The sequence below is a fragment of the Corylus avellana genome, chromosome 10, assembly GCF_965113065.1.
Source record: "Corylus avellana chromosome 10, dhCorAvel1.hap1.2, whole genome shotgun sequence".
Classification (NCBI taxonomy): domain Eukaryota; kingdom Viridiplantae; phylum Streptophyta; class Magnoliopsida; order Fagales; family Betulaceae; genus Corylus; species Corylus avellana.
In genome coordinates, this window is record NC_142499.1 from 8,913,981 (window position 1) to 8,937,038 (window position 23,058).

Consider the following 23,058-nt stretch of genomic DNA (forward strand, 5'->3'; position numbering starts at 1 on the left):
GAGTGAGAGATAGCAGTGAATTATTTGTTGGCGTTATATATATATATATATATATAAGAAATGAATTTGGAGTATGTGGAGAGGGCGCAGTGATATATATTATACTGGCGTACATGTTCGTCTACGCCCATGTGATTAAATTATAAAATATAATTAAAATATTATATTTTAATATTTTAATTGAAAAAATATAAATAATTAAACACCGGGTGCATAACTGTATAATGTATATCACTGCTCATGGAGAGGATAGAAGTTAAGGGTTTCTTGGTTAGTAGATAGCAGTAAGGGTTAACTACAATGAGACAATACAGTATGAATACAAGTTGATGAATTTCATGTTTTGATAAATGAAAATGGAGTTTTGTGATCGGAATGTTCTAGGTTGTCACTTTTTAGCGAAGGAACACTTGGAGAAACAATATATGTGTCCCACTTGTATAATATAGCTACATAGATTCTCCGACTGTCTTTGGCAATCCAACTTCACTACAAAAATGGAGATATTTTTTGACATTTGATGCATCATTTTTGACGTTCATCAACAGTCAAAAGGGTAGGTGTCAAAAAACCCATATTTTTTACGTGTCTACAATGACACGTTTCGATACGTCAAAATTTTTTTGACGTGTAAAAAAGGTTTTTGACGTGGCATTTTCACACGTCAAAAACATTTTTGACGTGTTAAAAATTGCCACGTCAAAAATGTGTACGCGTCGTTTTTGACGTGTCACGCAGTTTGACACGTCAATTTTTTTTTTTTTTTTTTAATAATTTGAATATTCCTGATATTCCAATATTCCTGATTTCAATTACAATTACAATAATTTCAATATTCAAATATTTCTAATCCACATACAATCCATAATCCACATACATAATCTATAATCCAATCCATAATACAATCCACAATCCACCTACATAATCCATAATCCACAATCCCCTTACATAATCCAAAATTCACCTACATAATCCATAATCTACATCCATAATATATAATACACATCCATAATACAATCCAATACACATCCATAATATAATCCATTAATCCACATCCATAATCCAATCCAATCCACATCCATAATACAATCCAATCCACATCCACAATCCAATCCACATCCATAATACAATCCAATCCAATCCAATCCACATCCATAATACAATACAATCCAATCCACATCCACAATACAATCCAATCCACATCAATAATACAATCCAATACAATCCAATACATAATCCAATCCACATACATAATCCATAATCCAATCCAATCTATAATCCACATATATAATCCACAATCCATAATCCATGTTCATCAGCAATTACAATAATATATATATTCAATACAACTTAATTAAACAAAATCCAATATCCAATATATATATCCAACACAACTTCATTAAACAAAATCCAATATCCAATATATATATCCAACACAACTTCATTAAACAAAATTCAATATCCAATATATATATCCAACACAACACAACTTCATTAATAAATTAATATCAAATCTCGAATAATATATATCCAACACAACAGAACTTCATTAATAATATATATCCAATATCCAACAAATATATATCCAACACATACTTCATTAAATAAAATTCCAACACACATACTACATTTCAACACAACACATAACAAAACATATATATACATAAAAAAAATGTTCTAACACAAGGCAAAACAAATATACAATAAAACATTTCTGGATTATCTACTAGAAATAAGTTTCAATTAATCTCAACAAACATATAGTTTGATCTATCTATATACAAAACAATAAACAGTAGTATGTATATAGAACTTAACAAACAGTGATGATCAGCCCTGTGGCGCCCAACTCAACACAATCATTCCCCAACTCCTAATTTCCATTACCTGCAAATGAGCTGTGAACCAATAATAATCAATACAAAATTTAAAAATTACTCTATAATATGATGCAAATATACGTAAGTTCTAAAATGGACCGCTGTAACTAGGGGTTTCTAACAGTTATTTCTAACAGTTAACAATTGTTAGAAAAACAAAATAAAATATATAATTACTTCTGGGGGGAGCAGATCCAGACGTCGACCCGAACATTACCTCGATCTGGCGGAAACGAGCCTCAATCGGAGCATCTTTCTCTGCTATCTGGGCTTTTTGTGCTTCAATCTGCCTCGCCATCTCATCCATTGCACTTTTTGTGTTGCCCGCTCCTCTTCAAGTTCTCTAATCCTATCTGTCATCTGTGAGAACGAGGAGCTCCAAGAATTTTGAGACCGTGTCTGGGACGGTGTATAATATGAATGTATGCTGCCCCGCACCGGCAGCACATTCGGACCCAGCTGGCGGACCCTGCCAGCATACTCCGGCTTATTTTCATGCGCCTGAGCATACACGTCATTAGGTGTCCACCGTACCGTCCCTTCCGTCACGGTATTAGTATTTGCCGGGTCAGTGGGCATCAATTCATTCATCCTCTCCTGTACATTAAAAAACAAGTTAGTATCTTGTATAAGGAACGTTAATCATAAATAATTTATCAAAATATATATGCTTGAGTACTTACACATCTATCCCTGACCACGTCATTCGGATAACCACCTTCCTTGTATGTGTGAGTCTTGATGTAACTTTCCGCTCGAGTTGGAGGAGTGCCCCCGCGGATACAGTCTGCATAGAAAATATATCAATACAACAACAAAAAAACAAAAAAAAAATTAAGAAAATGATCGACCTAAACAACCGATTATATATATATATATATATATATATATATATATATATATATATATATATGCAATAAAGATATATAAATACCTCTTGATATGTCGCTCTAGCGAAGCTCATCGACCCGGTGCAGTGAGGCGTGTTGTTTTTCGCTTGCAATTCCTTCATCTTGGCAGCATACTCCTACATGTATATCACTCTTAAAATGTCAGGCTTAACCCAATTACAATTAATGAAACTAAACACTTACAATTAATTCCACTAGTCAATTGCTCCTTTTGTCTTCTTATTCAAATATATTCATGTTGTTTCAAAACACAAATTAGATTGGTCATTGGGATGGTTCATGGCTCAAATTTATCTACCTTAATTGGTATAGTTTTTTTTTTCCCCATTTTTCCATGTTCTGTTTTTGGTTCCTAAAAGTTGTTTTTTGGGGAATAATAACTTAAAAATAAGAAGCATGAATATTTTTCTTTTTCTTCCTAATTTTTCTTTAAAAAATAACTTCTATATATGTCATTCATAAAATATTTTGAAGCTTGTAATTGCTGAAAACACTCCGGACCTACCTGATTTTTCGGGTCGCACCATCTCGCCAACAAGACATTCAAGTCCTCGACATCGTATTTCCTGACGGCAGCTTCACCCATTCTCGCCTTCACTGAGTCTGGAGTATCGCCCGCTTGGATTTTTAATGAGCGTTTTACAGAGTGTCTCCAACTCTTCAGCTTCGTGCCCATATCTTTGAAGGCGTCCCTTTTAATCGCCTCAAGATCGTACTCAGGCGGCATGTAGAACTAAGTCTGCATATATAAGTCGAACAAATTAGGCGTATAATTGCACACATTAACGTTTATAATATTGAAATACATGTGCGAAAATATGATAAAAAATTTAACCATACCATCAGGGTGTCCCATACATCTTCCTTCGCACGGGGATGTACATGCTCTCATTCATCCCGGAGTCTAACATAAGTCCCGGCCCTTATGACGTTGTCAGCCTCCCTTCTAAATTTCATCCTGCTAAATCCTACGGGCTGCCACGCCTTATTGTACTCGCAGACGATTTTTTGGCCAGGGGGACCTCCCACTTCTTGTTCGATTCTGGGATGTCCACCACCTGAAATTGGGTGCTCCCGTCTCCCCTGATACCTAACACATTAATAATTGCAAATGTTAATTATTTGAAATTTAATAGTAACTACATAAATTTTATATATATTCAAAATGAGTTTTTTAAGCATATATACTTACTTATTGTCCGGAGTTGTCGAACACCCAACACTTCTAGAGGATCATCGGCCTCCAAGTCACCTGAGCCATCATCCACATGCTCCCCATAGTATTATGTCTCGCTGTCATGTGGCTGCGATGGCTCACTGTATGGGATACCCGTGTTCAACTCGGGGGGAAACATCCTCTCTACCTCACCATGTGCATATACACCCAGCTCGCTCATAGTAGGATATGGAGTACCAAGATTATATGCGGCCTCCGTGTGATAGGGAACCGGCTGAGACCCTTCCCCATGCTCAAGAAGTAAGGGTCTATACCCCTGGTCGTCTATCTGTACGGACCCCCGTCGTCTACTCTTCCCCTGCGTACTCATGTCAACCTGCAAAACACATAATATACTCAATTAATTATGTATATAATAGATAAAAAATTCACCATAATAACCAATCAATGTAGAAAGAATAACATTAAATACGTCAAAATAATGTGAACGATATATATTATTAAAGTTTTAAATTTTTTTAAATCACATACGGATCTAAGTCTTGTCGGATGTAGTCAATGTCATCCTGCGGATCCACGGCATTGTTGCTGGTCAATAGGAGCGGCTCACACTCGTGGTAGTTGACACTTTCATCATCAGAACCTTCACGTTGGCCAACGTCGTATACATTTCTAGGTTTAGTTCTTACAACACAAGCCCAATCAGGTTCCCTTTTATCTTGGACGTAAAAGACTTGGTCAACTTGTGACGTTAGCACATACGGCTCATCAATAATTTTCAGGCCCCGGTGGACAAGGTTTTTGAAGTTGACAAGCAGTATGCCATACTCGTCTACTTTGTACCCCCTGTCCCTTGTGTTGTCCGCCCAATCGTACTTGAACAAAACATACTTGGTCCTGTCAAAGTACTCCACCTCAATTATTTCCGTCAACTTCCCATAGTACGTTTCGCCATCAACTGTTGGCACACACACCCCGCTGTTCTGGGTCCTCTTTCCAGCATCGAATGCAATAGTCCGAAACAGCTTTCCGTTAACCACATATCTGTTATATCTGGTCGTTGTGGCCTTCGGCCCTCTATAATGCATTACCAGTTTGTCACCTAATTCCTTCATTTGTCGATCGTCCAATCGATCAACCTGTTAGCACATACGTACAATTGACCATAAGAAAGTTAGTTTTGTTAGTTGTTATGAACCAATAACTAAATATTATGAGTCTGTAATAGTTAAACATCACGGTAGCCTTACGTAGTCACGATACCAATCGAAGAACAGCGCATGATGTTGGGTTTCCAACTAATCCTCCATCGTTCGCCCCCTATCGCATGATTGCCTAAGTATATCCATGTGCACCCTACAATACAATGTTTAAATTATATTATAATTCACAACTACTAACACAACTTACGTTCGTAGTTGAAGGAACTCATTCGAGTTAAACATAATGTATCGGTGAATTTGTGTCAATGTGACACGGTCAAGCATGACTCGTGTTCCCGCCCCCTTTGAACCATCCGGGTTTCTTACAGTCCTATTGTGAAATGTTGGTGCGTGATCTAGATACCTTGAGCAGAACACCACCAACTCCGTTGCTATGTAGCCCTCCGCAATGCAGCCCTCTGGAGCCGCTTTATTGCGGACATTAGATTTGAACACCCCAAGGCTTCTACATATGATCATAATTCATTCATTACAGGTAGTGACGGGTTTATATCGGATAAAAAATAATAAATATGAATATTGGTAAAGTTATTTTACCTCTCTGCCGGATACATCTACCTATATTGTACCGGTCCACCAAGTCGGCATTCACGGACAAGATGCACGACCAAGTGAACCATCACAGTAAAAAAACTTGGGGGGAAGACCCTTTCCATCTGGCACAAAGTAATATAAATGTCACCCTCTAATCGGTCCATATCATCTTGTGTCAATGAAGTTGAACATATGCCCCTGAAGAATGCAGACATCCCGATAAGTGGTCTAACCACGTTTCCTGGCAATGATCCACGCAATGCAATAGGAAGAAGTTGTTGCATAATTACGTGACTATCATGGCTCTTCAAACCGAATATCATACGATCACTAAGTCGTACACATCGAGAGATATTCGAAGCATATCCGTCCGGCACCCTTACATTTCGAAGCACTTTCAAAAAATGTGTTTTCTCGTCCTTAGACATCGTGTGACAAGCTGCGGGCATATATGTTTGACCATCCTCGCCCGTGTACGGATGAAACGTATGTCTCAACCCCATTTCTTGCAAGTCTGTGCGGGTTTTGATGTTGTCCTTCGTTTTGTCTGGAATGTCTAGTATTGTGCCAAGAATGTTGTTCATCACATTTTTCTCAATGTGCATGACATCAAGGTTGTGCCGCAATAGATTATCTTTCCAATACGGCAACCTAAAGAAAACACTTTTTTTCTTCCACAATACGTTAGCAGTATCGCCTTCTCTTTCTGTCGGCCCACTCTTCTTCCGTTTCTTGTCTTTTTTCTTCTTATCTGCCCTTGCCTTACCAGCATTCTCATCTCCATATGCCATATCTTGTAATTGTCTAAGAATTTCATCTCCACTTGACACATCTGGGGCACATTCAAATTCTTGTTTGCCGTCAAATGTTATTCTATTCCTCATCCACGGATGATCAATGGGCAAGTATCGCCTGTACCCCATATAACAAAATTTCCTACCGTATTTTAACCGCCTGGACTTCGTCGAGTACATACAGCAGGGACATGCCTTCTCACCCCTGTTAGGCCACCCAGACAAATCTGCGTATGCCGGGAAGTCATTAATTGTCCACATCAACTGGGCTCGTAGCACAAAGTTCTTTTTTTAGGACACGTCAAATGTGCGTACACCTACAGTCCATAATTCCTGTAACTCCTCAATTAAGGGTCGTAGGTAGACATCTAGATCTATTCCAGGTGACTTTGGGCCCGGGATTATCAGGGATAGTATAAATGAAGTTTGTTTCATGCACGTCCAAGGAGGCAAGTTATACGGTACAAGCATTACAGGCCAAGTGCTATGGGATGTGGTCATGTTCCCGAATGGATTAAATCCATCCGAGGTTAGTCCAAGCCTGACGTTCTTGCTGTCTGCCAAAAAGTCTGGATGCAAATTATCGAATGCCCTCCATGCTTCACCATCGGCCGGATGCCTCAATACACCGTCCTTAGTCCGGCCTTCTGCATGCCACCTCATATAAGGAGCAGTATGCTCTGACATAAACAATCTCTGTAGTCGTGGTATGGGTGGAAACCACCGCAACACCTTGACCGGGCGTTTCTTACTCGATGAGATGGGTTGCCCATCCTCATCCAACTGAATTTCATCCTTTCACTTAGATACTCCACAAACAGTACATGTATCCAAATCTTATTGTTCTTCCAGAATAACATACAATTGTTAGGACACGCCAGGATCTTCTCATACCCGAGGCCCATGTCCCTTAGAAACTTTTTTGCCTCATATATATTAACCGGCAAAGCTTCATCACTAGGAGGCAGCAAATGATTGATGAACTCAAGAAAATATGAAAATATTGCGTTACTAAGTCCGCCAACACACTTCAAGTTGTACAGATGTACAATAGCACTAAGCTTGCTATGTTTGGTACCATCATGAAGTGGCTTCTCTGCCTTCTTAAGCAAGTTAGTGTACTTTAGTACGTCACCATCATCGGCTTCTTCATTCACAGTTTCTTCATTCCCCTACACCGCAACTTCAGGCTCACAATTATCTTCCATGACACCGTGCATGCCGAATAGATCACGCAAGATTTACTGCATGTTTTGACCCTGTGCTGTGCCTAAACCCTAATCTGTGTTCGTGGTAGTCGACGTAGAGACTGCAACAGGAGCCCGAACAGGCTTCTTCCCGTGATAATACTAGGTTCTGTATGCAATCATTATTCTCTTACCCCCTGTCAAGTGGTCAAATACCAAATCCGGCGGGTGGCGCTGCTTATTACGACACACCTTACAGGGGCAGTGAATTTTTCCATCAGGAATTGTACAGTTCCTAACTGCAAAGTCCACGAATGATCTACACTCGTCTCTGTATTCCCTCGTACCCCTAGACTTTGTCATCCAACTCTTGTCCATAGCTTTAGCTACTGGAACCCTAATTGAATAAAATAAATCTAAGTTACTTAATTAGATTTTTTTTTTTTTTTTTTTTTTGTGGTTCTTTAAGTACATCGTTTCAATTTTTTTATTTTCACTTTTAACAAACAAACACATACATTGAATTTTACTTATAACATCTACATAATCTAAATATGCAAAACCTAAAAAAAATTAAGGTTCAATTTTAAAAACATTTGACGTGGCACATGGGGATCCTTGATAAAATAAATGTAGCTATCTTATTTGCTGCAATTGTTTTGTTATCATTTTTTATGACATTTACATAATATAAATTTTTAAGAACTAAATTAATTTTTTTTACATATGGGCACCCTAAATAAATTACATATATATGGGGACCTTAAATAAATTACATATAGCTAATTAGGTTAAATGTTGGGTTTCCTTTTTTCGTTTATTATAGCATTTATGCATTTGTATGGGAAGTGTATATAAAATAAATTCAGCTTCTAATGTTAGTTGTTTTTTACTTTGTACTTACGCATCTTAGCATTTACATACTTAATTATTCTAAATTTTCAAAATATAAACATTAATTAACGATCGACCAAAATAGATATGCCCTTATTAATTATTGTAGATGTTTTTTTTTTTTTGGTTATGATAAGGTGCACAAGCAAAACCTACACAAAATATGGGTCTACATCCAAATGCAAAATTTCCCAAAAAAACATAATTTCAAACTATTAAGGTACGTAATTGTACATGCATGCATGGAAATACATTAAACAATATTCTCACCATATACAAACCAAACATGTGAAACAAGTAAATAAATGAATAAATTACTCACATACATATATATATATATATATATATATATATATATATATATATATATTAAATCAGGAATATATATATATATACCTGATTTTTGAGTCGGAGAACGAGTGAGAGTGTGAGAGGGCCTTTGGAGCTTGAGGTCGTGGTCGCCGGAGGGAGCAACGGCGGTGACGTGCGCCGGCGAGAGAGAGAACCACCGAGAGAGAGAAACACCATGTGAAAAAGCGAGAAAATGGCCGGGCTGGCTGAGAGGACGCGGGTGAGACAAATGCTGCGGAGGTGACCGGCCCGGCTGATGGAGAAAAAAAAAATGGCGGAAGAAAGTTGCAAGTGGAGGAGTTGGGCGGGGGAGAGAAAGAAATGGGAGGGAAGAAACATGCAGGAAAAAGCAGAAAGAAAAAGAAAAGAAAAGAAAAAAATTGTAGGTAGCAGGTAGGGGAAGGCGCAGCCAACTGCGCATGCGCCTTCCCGAGGGCAGGTCTTGACGTGCCACATGGCACGTCAAGAAGGTTCTTGACGTGCCACATGTGGCACGTCAGGAGCTTTTGACGTGCCATGTGGCACGTCAAAAACATATTTATTTTATCTTTTTTTTTTATTTTTTTTTATTTATCTATAAAATTTAAAATTATATTTATTTTAATTTTATTAAAATTATTTTTACTATATCATATAATTTCTATTAAAATTATCTTTGTTCTATTATATAATTTTTTCATCTTATACTTAAAACTAATTAGATAATAAATACAATAATATTATAGATGTATAGATAATTAAATATACTTTTTAATCAGGGCTCAATAATCTAATCACCGACCACATATCTTGTGTTGGCCAAGTTCATATGATGTTTGCAGGTCATATTAAATAAATGTATTCGATATGTCTTATATATTTTTTTAAAATTAATATTGCTATCATATATATTAATATTACTATACTGCATTATGCATGATAATATCATGTTCAAATTAATATTAATGTAATTGTTGATTATATGCATGCATGTGATAATTATATTAATTGGTATATATATAAAATGATTATGCATGCATAGGATAATTAATTTTTTTATTCCAATTAACATTAATTGTTTTTTAATACATATTTTTTTATATCAAAATTAAAATTACTTTTGATATATATATATATATATATATATATATACATATATATAAAATTTATATTTATATTTTTTTGACGTGCCATAGTGTAAATTGACGTGCCATGCATGACACGTCAAAACTTTTTGACGTGCCACACATTGCATGTCAAAAACTTATAATAAATAATTATATATATTATGTTATTTAAATTATTATAAATTATATTTATTTTAATTTTATTAAAATTATATTTACTCTATCCAATTACAATTAATTAGAAAATAAATAAATTAATATTCTAGATGTATAGATAATTAGATGTATCAACTGACCGACCACATATGTTGTGTTTGTCGAATTCATGTGAGGTTTGCGGATCTTATAAAATAAATGTATCAAGTATGTTTTATATATTTTTTTTAAAATAATATGGCTAGCTAGCATATTAATATTACTAGACTGATCGATTTATGTATGCATGATATATATATATGCACGCATACATATATACCAAGTAATTTATACTAATATGATAAACTATAATTTGCCTATCCAATCAAAATTAATTTTTTTATGCCAATTAACATTAATTGTTTTTTAATACATATTTTTTTATATCAAAATTAAAATTACTTTTGATATATATATATATATATATATATATACATATATATAAAATTAAAATTTATATTTTTTTGACGTGCCATGCATGACACGTCAAAAGTTTTTGACGTGCCACACATGGCACGTCAAAAACTTATAATAAATAATTATATATATTATGTTATTTAAATTATTATAAATTATATTTATTTTAATTTTATTAAAATTATATTTACTCTATCATATATTTACTCTATCCAATTACAATTAATTAGAGAATAAATAAATTAATATTCTAGATGTATAGATAATTAGATGTATTAACTGACCGACCACATATGTTGTGTTTGTCGAGTTCATGTGAGGTTTGAGAGTCTTATAAAATAAATGTATCAAGTATGTTTTATATATTCTTTTAAAAATAATATGGCTAGCTATCATATTAATATTACTAGACTGATCGATTTATGTATGCATGATATATAATACATATATATATATATATATATATATATATATATATATATATATGATCAAATTAATATTAATGAAATGGTTGAATTATATGCTTGCATGTAATAATTATATTAATTGGTACACAATATATATATAGAATGATTATGCATGCATATATTTATATATTAATTGGCACGCATGTGATATATATATATATACTATGTAATTTATACTAATGATAATAAACTATAATTTATACTAATGACAATAAAAATTAATTTTTTATGCCAATTAACATTAAGTGTTTTTTAATGCATATTTGTTTATATCAAAATTAATGTTAATTTTTTTTTAATAAAAAAAAAGTTTTTGACGTGTGGAATCGACACGTCAAAAACTTTTGACGTGTTAATTTGACACGTCAAAAAGTTTGACATGTGGAATTGACACGTCAAAACTTTTTGACGTGTTAAAAGAATACACGTCAACAATATTTTTTTTGACATGTCTAAAAGTTTTTGACGTGGCAAACATAAGTTACTGTTTGCCACGTCAAAAAACATCTATTTTTTTGTAGTGTTTTTTTTTTGAAACTTTTATAAAAAATAATAATTTTTCACCCATTGACGCTTATGTTAAATCTTTTTAGTTTTAAACTTGGGATATTTCTCGATCACGCTTTCGAAAGCAAAAGATAAATAAACTTATTTTTAAAAAACTAAGCACATAAACATGCGCACACACATAAAGAGATCTCTCTCTCTCTCTCTCTCTCTCTATATATATATATAGACACGTAGGTTTAGACTAACTACACAAATATATATAGAGAGATTATATATTATATATATCTAAGTGCTTATTTATTTAACCAAGTTCGGACTCCCTAAATAAAAAATCATGATTTTTCCTTACATCATGAATGGTGAGAGGCTGAGAAATGAGTTTGTGTACACACTAAAAAAAAAAAGGACTATTTTTGACGTGGCAAACAGTAATCCACCTTTTGCCATGTCAATAATTATTGACGTGTCAAAAGTGGCACGTCAATAATTATTTTCTTGACGTGTTGAATGTATCACGTCAATATTTAGTGATGTAGCACATTCTATATGTCAAAAAATAGCAACATGTCAAATAATTTAGCAATATTGCCACGTTGCTAAATTTAAATTCAATTTAATTTTAAAAAATTATATTTAAATAATTTAATATAGTGACGTGGTAAACTAATACACGTCAATAAATATCGACGTGTCATTTTAAAACGTCAATAAATATTGACGTGTCATTTTGACACGTCAATATGTATTGACGTGTCATTCTTTCACACGTTAAAAAATAATTAAAAAAATTATGTATTTTTTTTAAAAATTAACGATTAATAACAATTAATAACAAAAATTTGATAAAAAAAGTTTTAATAAAAATTAATGATTAATAACAATTGGACATGCAGATATTTAAATATCTTCCAACCGATATAAAATAGTGTCAAGTGTTTATAAACATTTAAAATGCACATTAAAAATAAAATAAAATAAAATAATATTGAGAAATAATAGGTAAAAAAAAATTTGAGTGTAGTAAATTATCTATTAAAATTTGTATTAAAAAATTAGTAGCTAATATATATATATATATAATAAAAAACAACCAGGGGTGGACAAATTAACCGTTTACCGACCGCGTACCGATTACGACCAAACTGAAATTAACCATATCCGACTTATGCGAGTCGAAATCGGTATGGATTTTTTATACCGACATCGGTTCGATTCGGTTAATTGATATAAAATTTTTGTTATCAGTTAATCGAACCGAACCAAACTGAAATATGCATAACCAAACTGAACCGAACTGTCAAATTTGACACAGATTAAGGCTTTGACGGATGGAATTTATGAAGTGATTTTGTTGAATGTATTTAGTAAGTTTTTTTCCATCTTATATTCTTATTATTTACATCTTATGTTCAATAAGTTATTTTAGCCAAAAAATAATAATTTGGGCCTCCAAAATAATGAATTTTTGGCCCATTTAAAAATAGCATTGGCCTAATTAAAAAAGCCCATGGTTAACCAAAGGAAATTAACCAAAAATTTTGAAATAATTTGTTATGGAAATAAAATTGGTGAATTAACCAATTTAACCGACAATTTCGATTAACCAACCAATAATGATTTTACCTAATCGAATTGAACTAATACCCACCCTTAAAAACAACATTTCAGAACTGTAATAATAGTTTTACTCGAGCCTCATTTTAAGTTTTTAGCTAAGAGAAGTAATAGAGAGCCAAACAAATGAGTCCAGAATTTAAAAAAATGCAATTCTCTTTCCATTATTTGCGACTGACCATCTACCATCTCAATTTGAAAATTTTCTAACTCTCTAGTACTTCTCTTTAGCTAAAGCCAACAATAAAAAGGATGTGAGCAAAAGTACAAGGTACCCTTTTATAGATACATGAGGTGGAGAAATCTTTGTTCCTTTTTCGTAGAGGACAAATATTCGGCATAAATCAATTAAATGTTCCCCCCCTTTCTTTTTTATTTTTTATTTTTTATTTTTTATTTTATTCATTAAATGTTTATATTCTCTACTATGAGTAATGGTAGGTATCATCTTTTTATCATCTTACAATTATCTTAAAGTTGATGTGCCTTTCAAAATTATTATTAGATTAAAATTCAAGTATGATTCATCTAAAATTTAATTGTGATTTTAAAAGTTACATCAACTTTAAAATTTTTTTAGAAAAATAAAAAGATAGAACATAACATTACTCATCTACTATTAATTATTATTTTCTATGGCACTAAATATTTAAAAATATAAAAATTATTTTGCACAAAATCGAATTAAAACAACAATTAAAGCATTAATATATTACAACATGCAAGATTGAACATTATTTTATGTTACATATGATTTCTGTATTATTTATTAAAAAAAACACATGTAGATTAATTAGTGGGTGTGGCATCGACACATCTCTTCCTCAGCTTCACGGGTAACCCACCATTCATCCTCAAAGTCAACGACAACAAGTGCTGTGGGCCCTTCTCCTTCTTCTCCACCACCTCAATCTCAAACCGCTCTATCACTGAAGCTACAATCGACTTCATCTGAATATACGCCATGTCTTTCCCCAGGCAAAATCTCGGCCCGCCATTGAAAACCGGAAACCGAAACGGGCTCTCCTGCCGACACAGTCCGTTTTCCATCCATCTTTCCGGCAAAAACTCCCGGCAATTCTTCCCCCAGATGCTCTCCATTCTCCCCATCGCATACGTGTGATACGTCACAAGCCAATCCTTCCCCACAAACGTCCCGTCCGGCATTATATCGTCCTTCAGGGACGCTTTGCTATCCACCGGTACTGGCGGGTACAGCCTTATCGCTTCCGATATCGCCGCATGCAGATAATGCATCTCTCGGAACTCGTCAAAACTAAATGCATCGCTCGTATTTTTCCCGTTACGGACTCGGATGTTTTCCAGCTCCGTCAATATGTTTCGCTCCGCCTCCGGTTTCGACGATAAGAGCCAAAAGAACCAGCTCAAAGCCGACGAGGTCGTGTCCCGTCCCGCGAGAATGAAGCTTATCACGATATCTCGGAGAAATTCGGGCGAGTTTTCTTCCTTTGCCATAAACCGGGACAGCAGGTCTTCTTCTTTTTCGGTCTTTTGCTTCCTTCTAGACCGTATCATCTCATCCGCGAATTCGTGGACGGTTCTGATTGCTTCTTTTAGCTTTCGCTCTGATCCAACGTTGAGAAACCTGTTATAATATAAATCAACAACATTAAATTAATTTGTCATTATAATATAATTTAATGACAAATAATTATTAATTTGTGTCCATATTTTTTCTCCTGCTTTTCATTTCATTTTATAAATTAATTATTAGATTCGTGTGTTTATGCGGAACATGATCATCTCCGGTTCATTTAAATTGATATTAAAAAAATATATTTGTCTTTTTACTTTTTAAAGGACAAAATATACCTCAAATATAACTAACTAAATTATTGGTCTCACAAATTTAATAATTAATTTATTAAATTTATAAGAGAACATAAAAAAAAAAAAAAAATAATAATTTTCAGTTCATTTGAATTAGATAATATCCAATTAGTTATAGTTAAATTGTATTTTTGTCTTTTCACTTTTTAAAGAGACAAAAAGTGAATTAACACGAGAGAAAAAAAATACACCTCTACTATAACTAACTAGATTATAAGTCTCACAAATTTAATAATTAATTTATTAAATTTTTAAGAGAATAATAATAATAAAAAGGAACAAGATTATTTTTAGTTCATTTTAATTGGATAATATCTTATTAGTTATAATAATTTTTGTCTTTTTACTTTTTAAAGAAACAAAAATACTCTTTCACTGGAACTAACTAGATATTATCCTTACTAATTAAAAAAATATAAACAAATTATTAACCCGATATTTTTGAAAATTAAATTAATTACCTTTTAAGCTTTCCCCAAATGGGGATGGCGTACATGAATCTCCCGGAGCTAAGCGTGGCGGCGTTCTCGAAAGCCCGCATGAAGTCGGCCCCAGCGGTGCCGTCACCGCCAAGACAACCCGGGTCGACGTCGAAAGCCAATTTGCAAACGTTGTCAAACGCGAAGCGCTCCAGGATGTCCTGCAAATCCAACACGCGCGCCGTCTCCGACGCTCTTTCCAAAATGGGAACCAGTCTCGTGTCGATCTCAACGGTGACGTTCTGCATGACAAAGCTCCGGAGCGACTTGGTGTTGAACTCGTGGCTGGCGGTCTTTCTTTGGACCTTCCAGAGCTCCCCGTCGGAGTTGAAGATTCCTCGGCCGAGAAAGTCTTCGAGAAGCGCTATGAACCGCTCGCCTTTGGGGTAGTTCTCGAAGTTGGTCTTCAGCATGTGCTCAACGTTGGACGGGTTGGCGGTGATGACGACCTGGAGCTTCCCGGGACGCCGGAATACGGCGGTGTTAGTGGCGGTGTTGGTGAGAATTTCGGTTGTCCAGTCAAGGAAACGGTGCCGGTTCATCAAGAACTCCGGTAGTGTTCCGAGTAGAGGGTAGACTTTGAAGCCTTTGCCGTTGATGGGTTTCTTTGGGGAAGTGTTAAAACGGAGGTAGACATAGAGAGAAAGAAGAAAGAAGAAGAGGAAGGATTGGAAAGACAAGAGCTCCATAGCCATTGGCGACAAGAGAGAGTGAGAGAGATAGCAGTGAAGTATTTGTTGGCGTTATATATGTATATATATAAGAAATGGATTTGGAGGATTTTAATATTTTAATATTTTTATAATTAAAATATTATATTTTAATTTTTTAATTTTTTAAAAAATATAAATAATTAAACACGGGATATATATCGGAGAGAATAGAAGGGTATCTTGGTTAGTAGATAGCAGTAAGGGTTAACTAGAATGAAACAATAAAATATGAATACAAGTTGATGAATTTCATGTTTTGATAAATGAAAATGGAGTTTTGTGATCGGAATGTTCTAGGTTGTGTAATTTTTTAGCGAAGGAACACTTGTAGAAACAATATATGTGTCCCATTTGTATAATATAACTACATAGATTCTCCGACTGTCTTTGACAATCCAATTTTTTTTGAAACTTTTATAAAAAATAATAATTTTTCACCCATGGACGCTTATGTTAAATCTTCTTAGTTTTAAACTTGGGATATGTCTCGATCACGCTTTCTGTTTGAAAGCAAAAGATATATAAACTTATTTTTAAAAAAGTAAGCACATAAACATGCGCACACACATAAAGATCTCTCTCTCTCTCTCTCTATATATATATAGACACACGTAGGTTTAGACTCACTCCACAAATATATATAGAGAGATTATATATTATATATATCTAAGTGCTTATTTATTTAACCAAGTTCGGACTCCCTAAATAAAAATCATGACTTTGCCTTACATCATGAATGGTGAGAGACTGAGAAATGAGTTTGTGTACGCACTACAAAAAAAGGGACTGTTTTTGACGTGGCAAACAGTAAGCCACCTTTTGCCACGTCAATAATTATTGACGTGTCAAAAGTGGCATGTCAATAATTATTTTCTTGACGTATTGAATGTGCCACGTCAATATTTAGTGACGTGGCACATTCCACACGTCAAAAAATAGCAACGTGTCAAATATTGCCACGTTGCTAAATTTAAATTTAATTTAATTTTTAAAAATTATATTTAAATAATTTAATATAGTGACGTGGTAAACTAATACACGTCAATAAATATTGACGTATCATTTTAACGCGTCTGTAAGTATTGACTTGTCATTTTGACATGTCAATATTTATCAACGTGCTATTTTGACACGTCAAGATTTATTGACGTGTCATTTTAACGCGTCAGTAAGTATTGACTTGTCATTTTGACATGTCAATATTTATTGACATGTCACTCTTTCAAACGTTAAAAAATAATAATAATAATTATGTATTTTTTAAAAAAATTAATGATTAATAAAAATTAATAACAAAATAATGATTAACGATTAATAACAATTAATAACAAAAATTTGATAAAAAAAGTTTTAATAAAAATTAACGATCAATAACGATTGGACATGCAGATATTTAAATATCTTCCAACCGACATAAAATAGTGTCAAGTGTTTATAAACATTTAAAAGACACATTAAATTTAATTTAAATTTCCTTCCTAACGGTTTTGAGAAAATTTCTATCCATAACAATTAATAATTAATAACAAAATTTAATTGCTATGTATATAATGATTATTGTAATTAATTTTATTGTTTCCTCCACATGCATTGATTATTTTTCCTTCGAAATTAATCCTTCTTGTTTAATTAGACCTTTCACATATATATATATATATATATATATATATATATATATAGCTAGCTCGGGTACGTATATATGTTAGTTGAAATAATTAGCGAGCTTTAGCTAGCTATATATATATATATATATATGGTAAATATACCTTTCATGGACTATCAAAATGTCAAGTGATATAAGAGGCACTTTTTATTTATTTCTTTTTAAAAATTAAATAGTTAATTAGTAGCTAGCTAGCCAGGTTTTATAAAACTCAACTAGCAATTAAATAATTAAGTACTTACCATATATAATTAGTTGTGTTTTAATTATGGTAATTACTATAATTAAAAATTGGACTAATTATGGTAAGTTAACTTACCGTAATTATAGTAGCTTACCATAATTAATTAGCTAGGTTAAAATTATATAGCTATTTATGGTAATTAAGTTAGGTAATTATTTTAATTAATCGGCCATTTTCTGACGTGCCACATGTGACATGTACGTCAGAACTTATTGACGTGTCACATGTGGCCCGTTAGCCTTTTTCTGACATGCCACATGTGGCATGTCAGCCTTGTTCTGACGTGTTACATGTGGCATGTCAGAAATTCTTGATGTGCCATGTGGCACGTCAGAAATTCTTGACGTGTCACATGTTGACACGTCAAGAATTCAGATCTGGCCACAGATCCCCATGCTAGCTCATTTTCTTTCCTTTTCCCTCTTCTTTCTTCCTCCCGCGCACAGCTCGCACAGCTTCTCCCTTCTCAACCATTTTTTCACCACCGGCCACCCATTCCTCCGTCGTCGCCGCACATATCCCCCGCTCCATCTCACAGTACTCACTCACTCACTCACCCGCTCCAGCTCGCCCTCTCTCTCTCTCTCTCTCTCTCTAACGGCTAGACGCCGTATGTCTCCATTCGTCCTCGCCATTGCTGTCTTCGTCTCCGGTGGTTCTCCGGCCTCAGTTTCTCCATCTCCGGCTGCAGCTTCTCCGCCGATTGGGTATATATATATATATATATATATATATATATATGGTTTATATGTTTTAAATTTATTTATGTGTTTCAAATTAGATGAAAACTAAAATGTTGACTCCCTCCATTGCATTGGATGGTGGCAATTTGAAGCAAGCAATCCTTCTTAAAACTTGTGTCCACATCTTTGATGGCTCATTCACTTACTTGTCTACTGCTTAGTTTGAGAATCAATGGCAATCTAGAAGACAGAATATTTTAGTACATAAACAAATCATTTATAGTTTCAAAAACTTGATTCAAGGATGTTGAATTACAATTTTACAAAGTTGATCAAACTGACCGAGTCTTGTACTGCACATATATGGTTGTACCAGGTTGCCATTTAGCATATATTTTGATTACAGTTGATATTGAAGTTGAAAGATCTTGTAGCTGGCATAACTTAAATGCCGGGCAACATAAATATTTCTTTACAAGAATCGTGGAGTTCACAATTGATTGCTGATTCGTAGAAGAAATAATAAAATAAGTATCACTAGAATAATAATAAAAAAAAAAAGCAACCCATGTCATTGTGGTTGTTGTTGATGATCATAGATTTATTTCTGGGTTTCAATCTGTAAGAAAGAAGCTAAGGTCTATGATAGAGATAAGAGTCATAAGACTAGACTTAGGTTTATTATTTGTGTGGTAACGTGTCAGATATTTCCTTACAAGAATCGTGGAGTTCACAATTGATTGTTGATTCGTCGAAGAAATAATAAAATAAGTATCACTAGAATAATAATAATAAAAAAAGCAACCCATGTCATTGTCGTTGTCGTTGACGATCATAGAATTATTTCTGGGTTTCAATCTGTAAGAAAGAAGCTAAGGTCTATGATAGAGATAAGAGTCATAAGACTAGACTTAGGTTTATTATTTGTGTGGTAACGTGTCAGATATTTCTGTACAAGAATCGTGGAGTTCACAATTGATTGCTGATTCGTCGAAGAAATAATAAAATAAGTATCACTAGAATAATAATAATAAAAAAAGCAACCCATGTCATTGTCGTTGTCGTTGACGCTCATCGATTTATTTCTGGGTGTAAGAAGAAGCTAAGGTCTATGATAGAGATAAGATTACACTTAGGTTTATTATTTGTGATTCTGACACATAACTAAAGTTGTCAGGAAATTATTTATTTATTATTATTTTTTTTTAATTTTTTTTGCTCGGCACCTAATATACGAGTTACATATAATGACAATTCAATAATTTAATCCAAAATCTAATAATCTATTAATCCAACATCAAATATATAATCACAATAATCTATCAATTCAACTATAATATAACCACAATCCAACTACAACAAATAATCTAACTATATATATATATCTATCAATTCAACTATAATATAACCACAATCCAACTACAACAAATAATCTAACTATATATATATCTATCAATTCAACTATAATATAACCACAATCCAACTACAACAAATAATCTAACTACATATATATATCAATGTAGGAAATAGTAAAGTACAATACAACTAACGTTATACGCAAATACAAAAAACAGAAGCCTTAAACAAACACTACTCCGACCAAAGCCGAGTGAACATCATCATGACCATTATCTCCCGACTTTTTCGCACTAACTGCAAATGATAAAACAAACAATCAATCAGCTAATTGACATTTGTGATATAATATTATCAACTCCTAATAAATGAGCAATGTACAAGTAAGTGAGAAAACAATCAAATAATTGTCACATAAACAACCTCGATATACATATTTGCACAACCTATGCATAAACACATATACATCTACATATACATTTATTTAATGAGATAGTTTCAACAAATATGGTAAGATTAACTATGCAAACCTCCAATCACAATCAAACCAACAAGGAACAACAAAGTAGATTATTTTGAGTTTATATATATATATATATATATGCTACTCGATTATATATATACTCACGGGGTGCTTGAACGACGGGTATAATGTCTTGACAAACGAGACTTCTGTCCAGCCAGCGTCTGGTGTTGGATTTCATTGTGATCGTCGTTCTTAGCTTCTACTCTTACGCCATCTACACATATTACATTGCAATTGTGTTATATACAATTGTGTTAGATACGAACAAAGTTTATTTACCAAACAAAATACTAGCCCTTAAAAATGATATTCATTTCGTATGATAATCGTGTTACTCAAATAGAAACAATAAGAATATATTGTTACCTAATTGGCTATCAATTGAGGATCTCACAATCACTCGGGCTGGGGACTCTGCATCTTGCAAATTCCTAATAGTCGTCACCTCTAGCTCAGACCCTATACGTCTGACCCCTCAAGGCTGCGAATCTGGGCCTTATACGCCGTCATCTGAGCAGCCATCTGCTGAGTCACCGGCGCGGTCACTGCTGCAATAATCTCTTCACTCTGCTACGCCAGCCTCGCATCCATTTGCTCCCTGTGCTTCTCCCTCTCAGCTTCAATGGCTCTTTCAAGTTCTTCACGCGAGACTATCGTCCTGCCATGGTTCTACGACTGTGCTTGGGACGGTGTATAGTATGAGTGGATGGTGCCGCGTGCAGGCAGAATATTCTTACTGACCCCTCGAACATGACCCGCATACTCAGGCTTATTGTCATGCGCCTGAACATAAGCATCATTCAGTGTCCACCTAATCGTCCCCTGGGGCCCATCTACCTGTTCCGTAGGGTTATTTTTCAATAACTCCTCCATCCGTGCCTGTACATGAGCATTGTTATATATATAATTGTTAAGACTCAATAAGTTAATACATAAATAAAAATTCATGACAAGGTGTCTGCCACTTACAATTCTCGCTGCGGCCACTAGATTTGGGCAGCTACCATATTTCTTTGTATGGGTCTTGATATAAGCCTTCACTCGCGTATGAGCCTTGCCTGAAATAATTACCTGCAATAAGTTCAAACAATAAGCCTACGATAAGCCTATTGTTTGATTACGTGCTCGTATGTGTGCACACAATAAGCTTACGAACACAACATGTAGACGTTATTAATAGCTAAGCCATCGAACAATTACACTTAACGAAACACAAATAGTTTGAACTGACCTACTTGATAAGCGGGATCACACCATTTCACCAACAATATTTTCACGTCTGCGGGGTTATACTTTGAAATGGTCTGGCCCATCCTTGCCGCCACTGTCGCAGGAGTGTCGTCGCTTTGAATCATGAGCTTTGATAAGCGCCGAATGTTGCACATTCAAGCCCCTTAATTTATATATGTTAATTCCTTAGCATTGTTATTTGTTTGATTTTGTTTTGTTTTTATGTTTCAGGTCTTATTTGACAAACCATTGGAAATTGGGCTTAAAAGGACAACAATTTGAGCATACTGGATCTAGGATCGATCGCAGCACCCCTGGGATCGAGCGCACCTGCGCTCGAGCGTCTGCGGCCAGGGATCGAGTACAATGCGCTAGTGTGCACAAAAGCCAAGGTCGAGCGCACATAATCTCGGATCGAGCGCACACGGGCGTACAGTGCACGACAACAATCCTTTTCCAACTTGGGCTTGGTTTTCAGTCTCCCAATTGGACTGGGAGACTGACTTCCGATTTTCTAAGGATTTCTAGGGTTTTAGGGTTTTCCAAATCCCTATAAATAGGACTCTAAACATTGTAAACAGACACACCGCCTCTTAGAGCTAAAATTTCAGTAAATTGTCTGTGGAGCTTAGATCATGAGCAGCTAAACCCAAATTGTAGGGTATTGATGTAACCCTTTCCAAGCACAATGGTTTGATTGTATTTAATTTCTAGTCCTTCAATTTATGCATGTTGATTGTATAACCTTGAGGATTGCTACAATTGATTTTTGTTCTTCATATTAAATGCAGTTGTTCTTTAAATTCCAATTCAATATAAGTAAAATTCTTATCTTGTCTTAGAAATTATTTTACTATTATTGAATTCAAATCATTCTTATTTTCTGTGATTATAAGAATGATGGTTATACAATGGTTCTTAATTGGCATGCAATCAATAGGGTTAGATAGACCATACCTAGGAAAGACGGACCGTACTATACCCTAGTTTAGTGTAATTTGGGTAGATGGTCTGTGCCAACCGAAGATGGGTTATGCTATTCCATTGATTGTA

At 34.3% G+C, this 23,058-nt stretch overlaps 1 protein-coding gene and 1 pseudogene across 1 annotated transcript; both read right to left on the reverse strand.

Annotated features, from left to right (window-relative positions):
* Positions 1-3,679: 3,679 nt before the first annotated feature.
* LOC148583314 (uncharacterized) lies at positions 3,680-7,206 on the reverse strand (annotated as a pseudogene).
* Positions 7,207-13,944: 6,738 nt separating this feature from the next.
* LOC132191964 (cytochrome P450 CYP94D108-like) lies at positions 13,945-16,304 on the reverse strand. Its single transcript, XM_059607116.2, has 2 exons — positions 15,573-16,304; positions 13,945-14,866 (listed from the first exon to the last, which is right to left on the reverse strand). Exons 1-2 carry the CDS (start codon positions 16,283-16,285, stop codon positions 14,050-14,052), a joined length of 1,530 nt encoding a protein of 509 aa, XP_059463099.2. The 5' UTR covers positions 16,286-16,304; the 3' UTR covers positions 13,945-14,049.
* Positions 16,305-23,058: the final 6,754 nt, after the last annotated feature.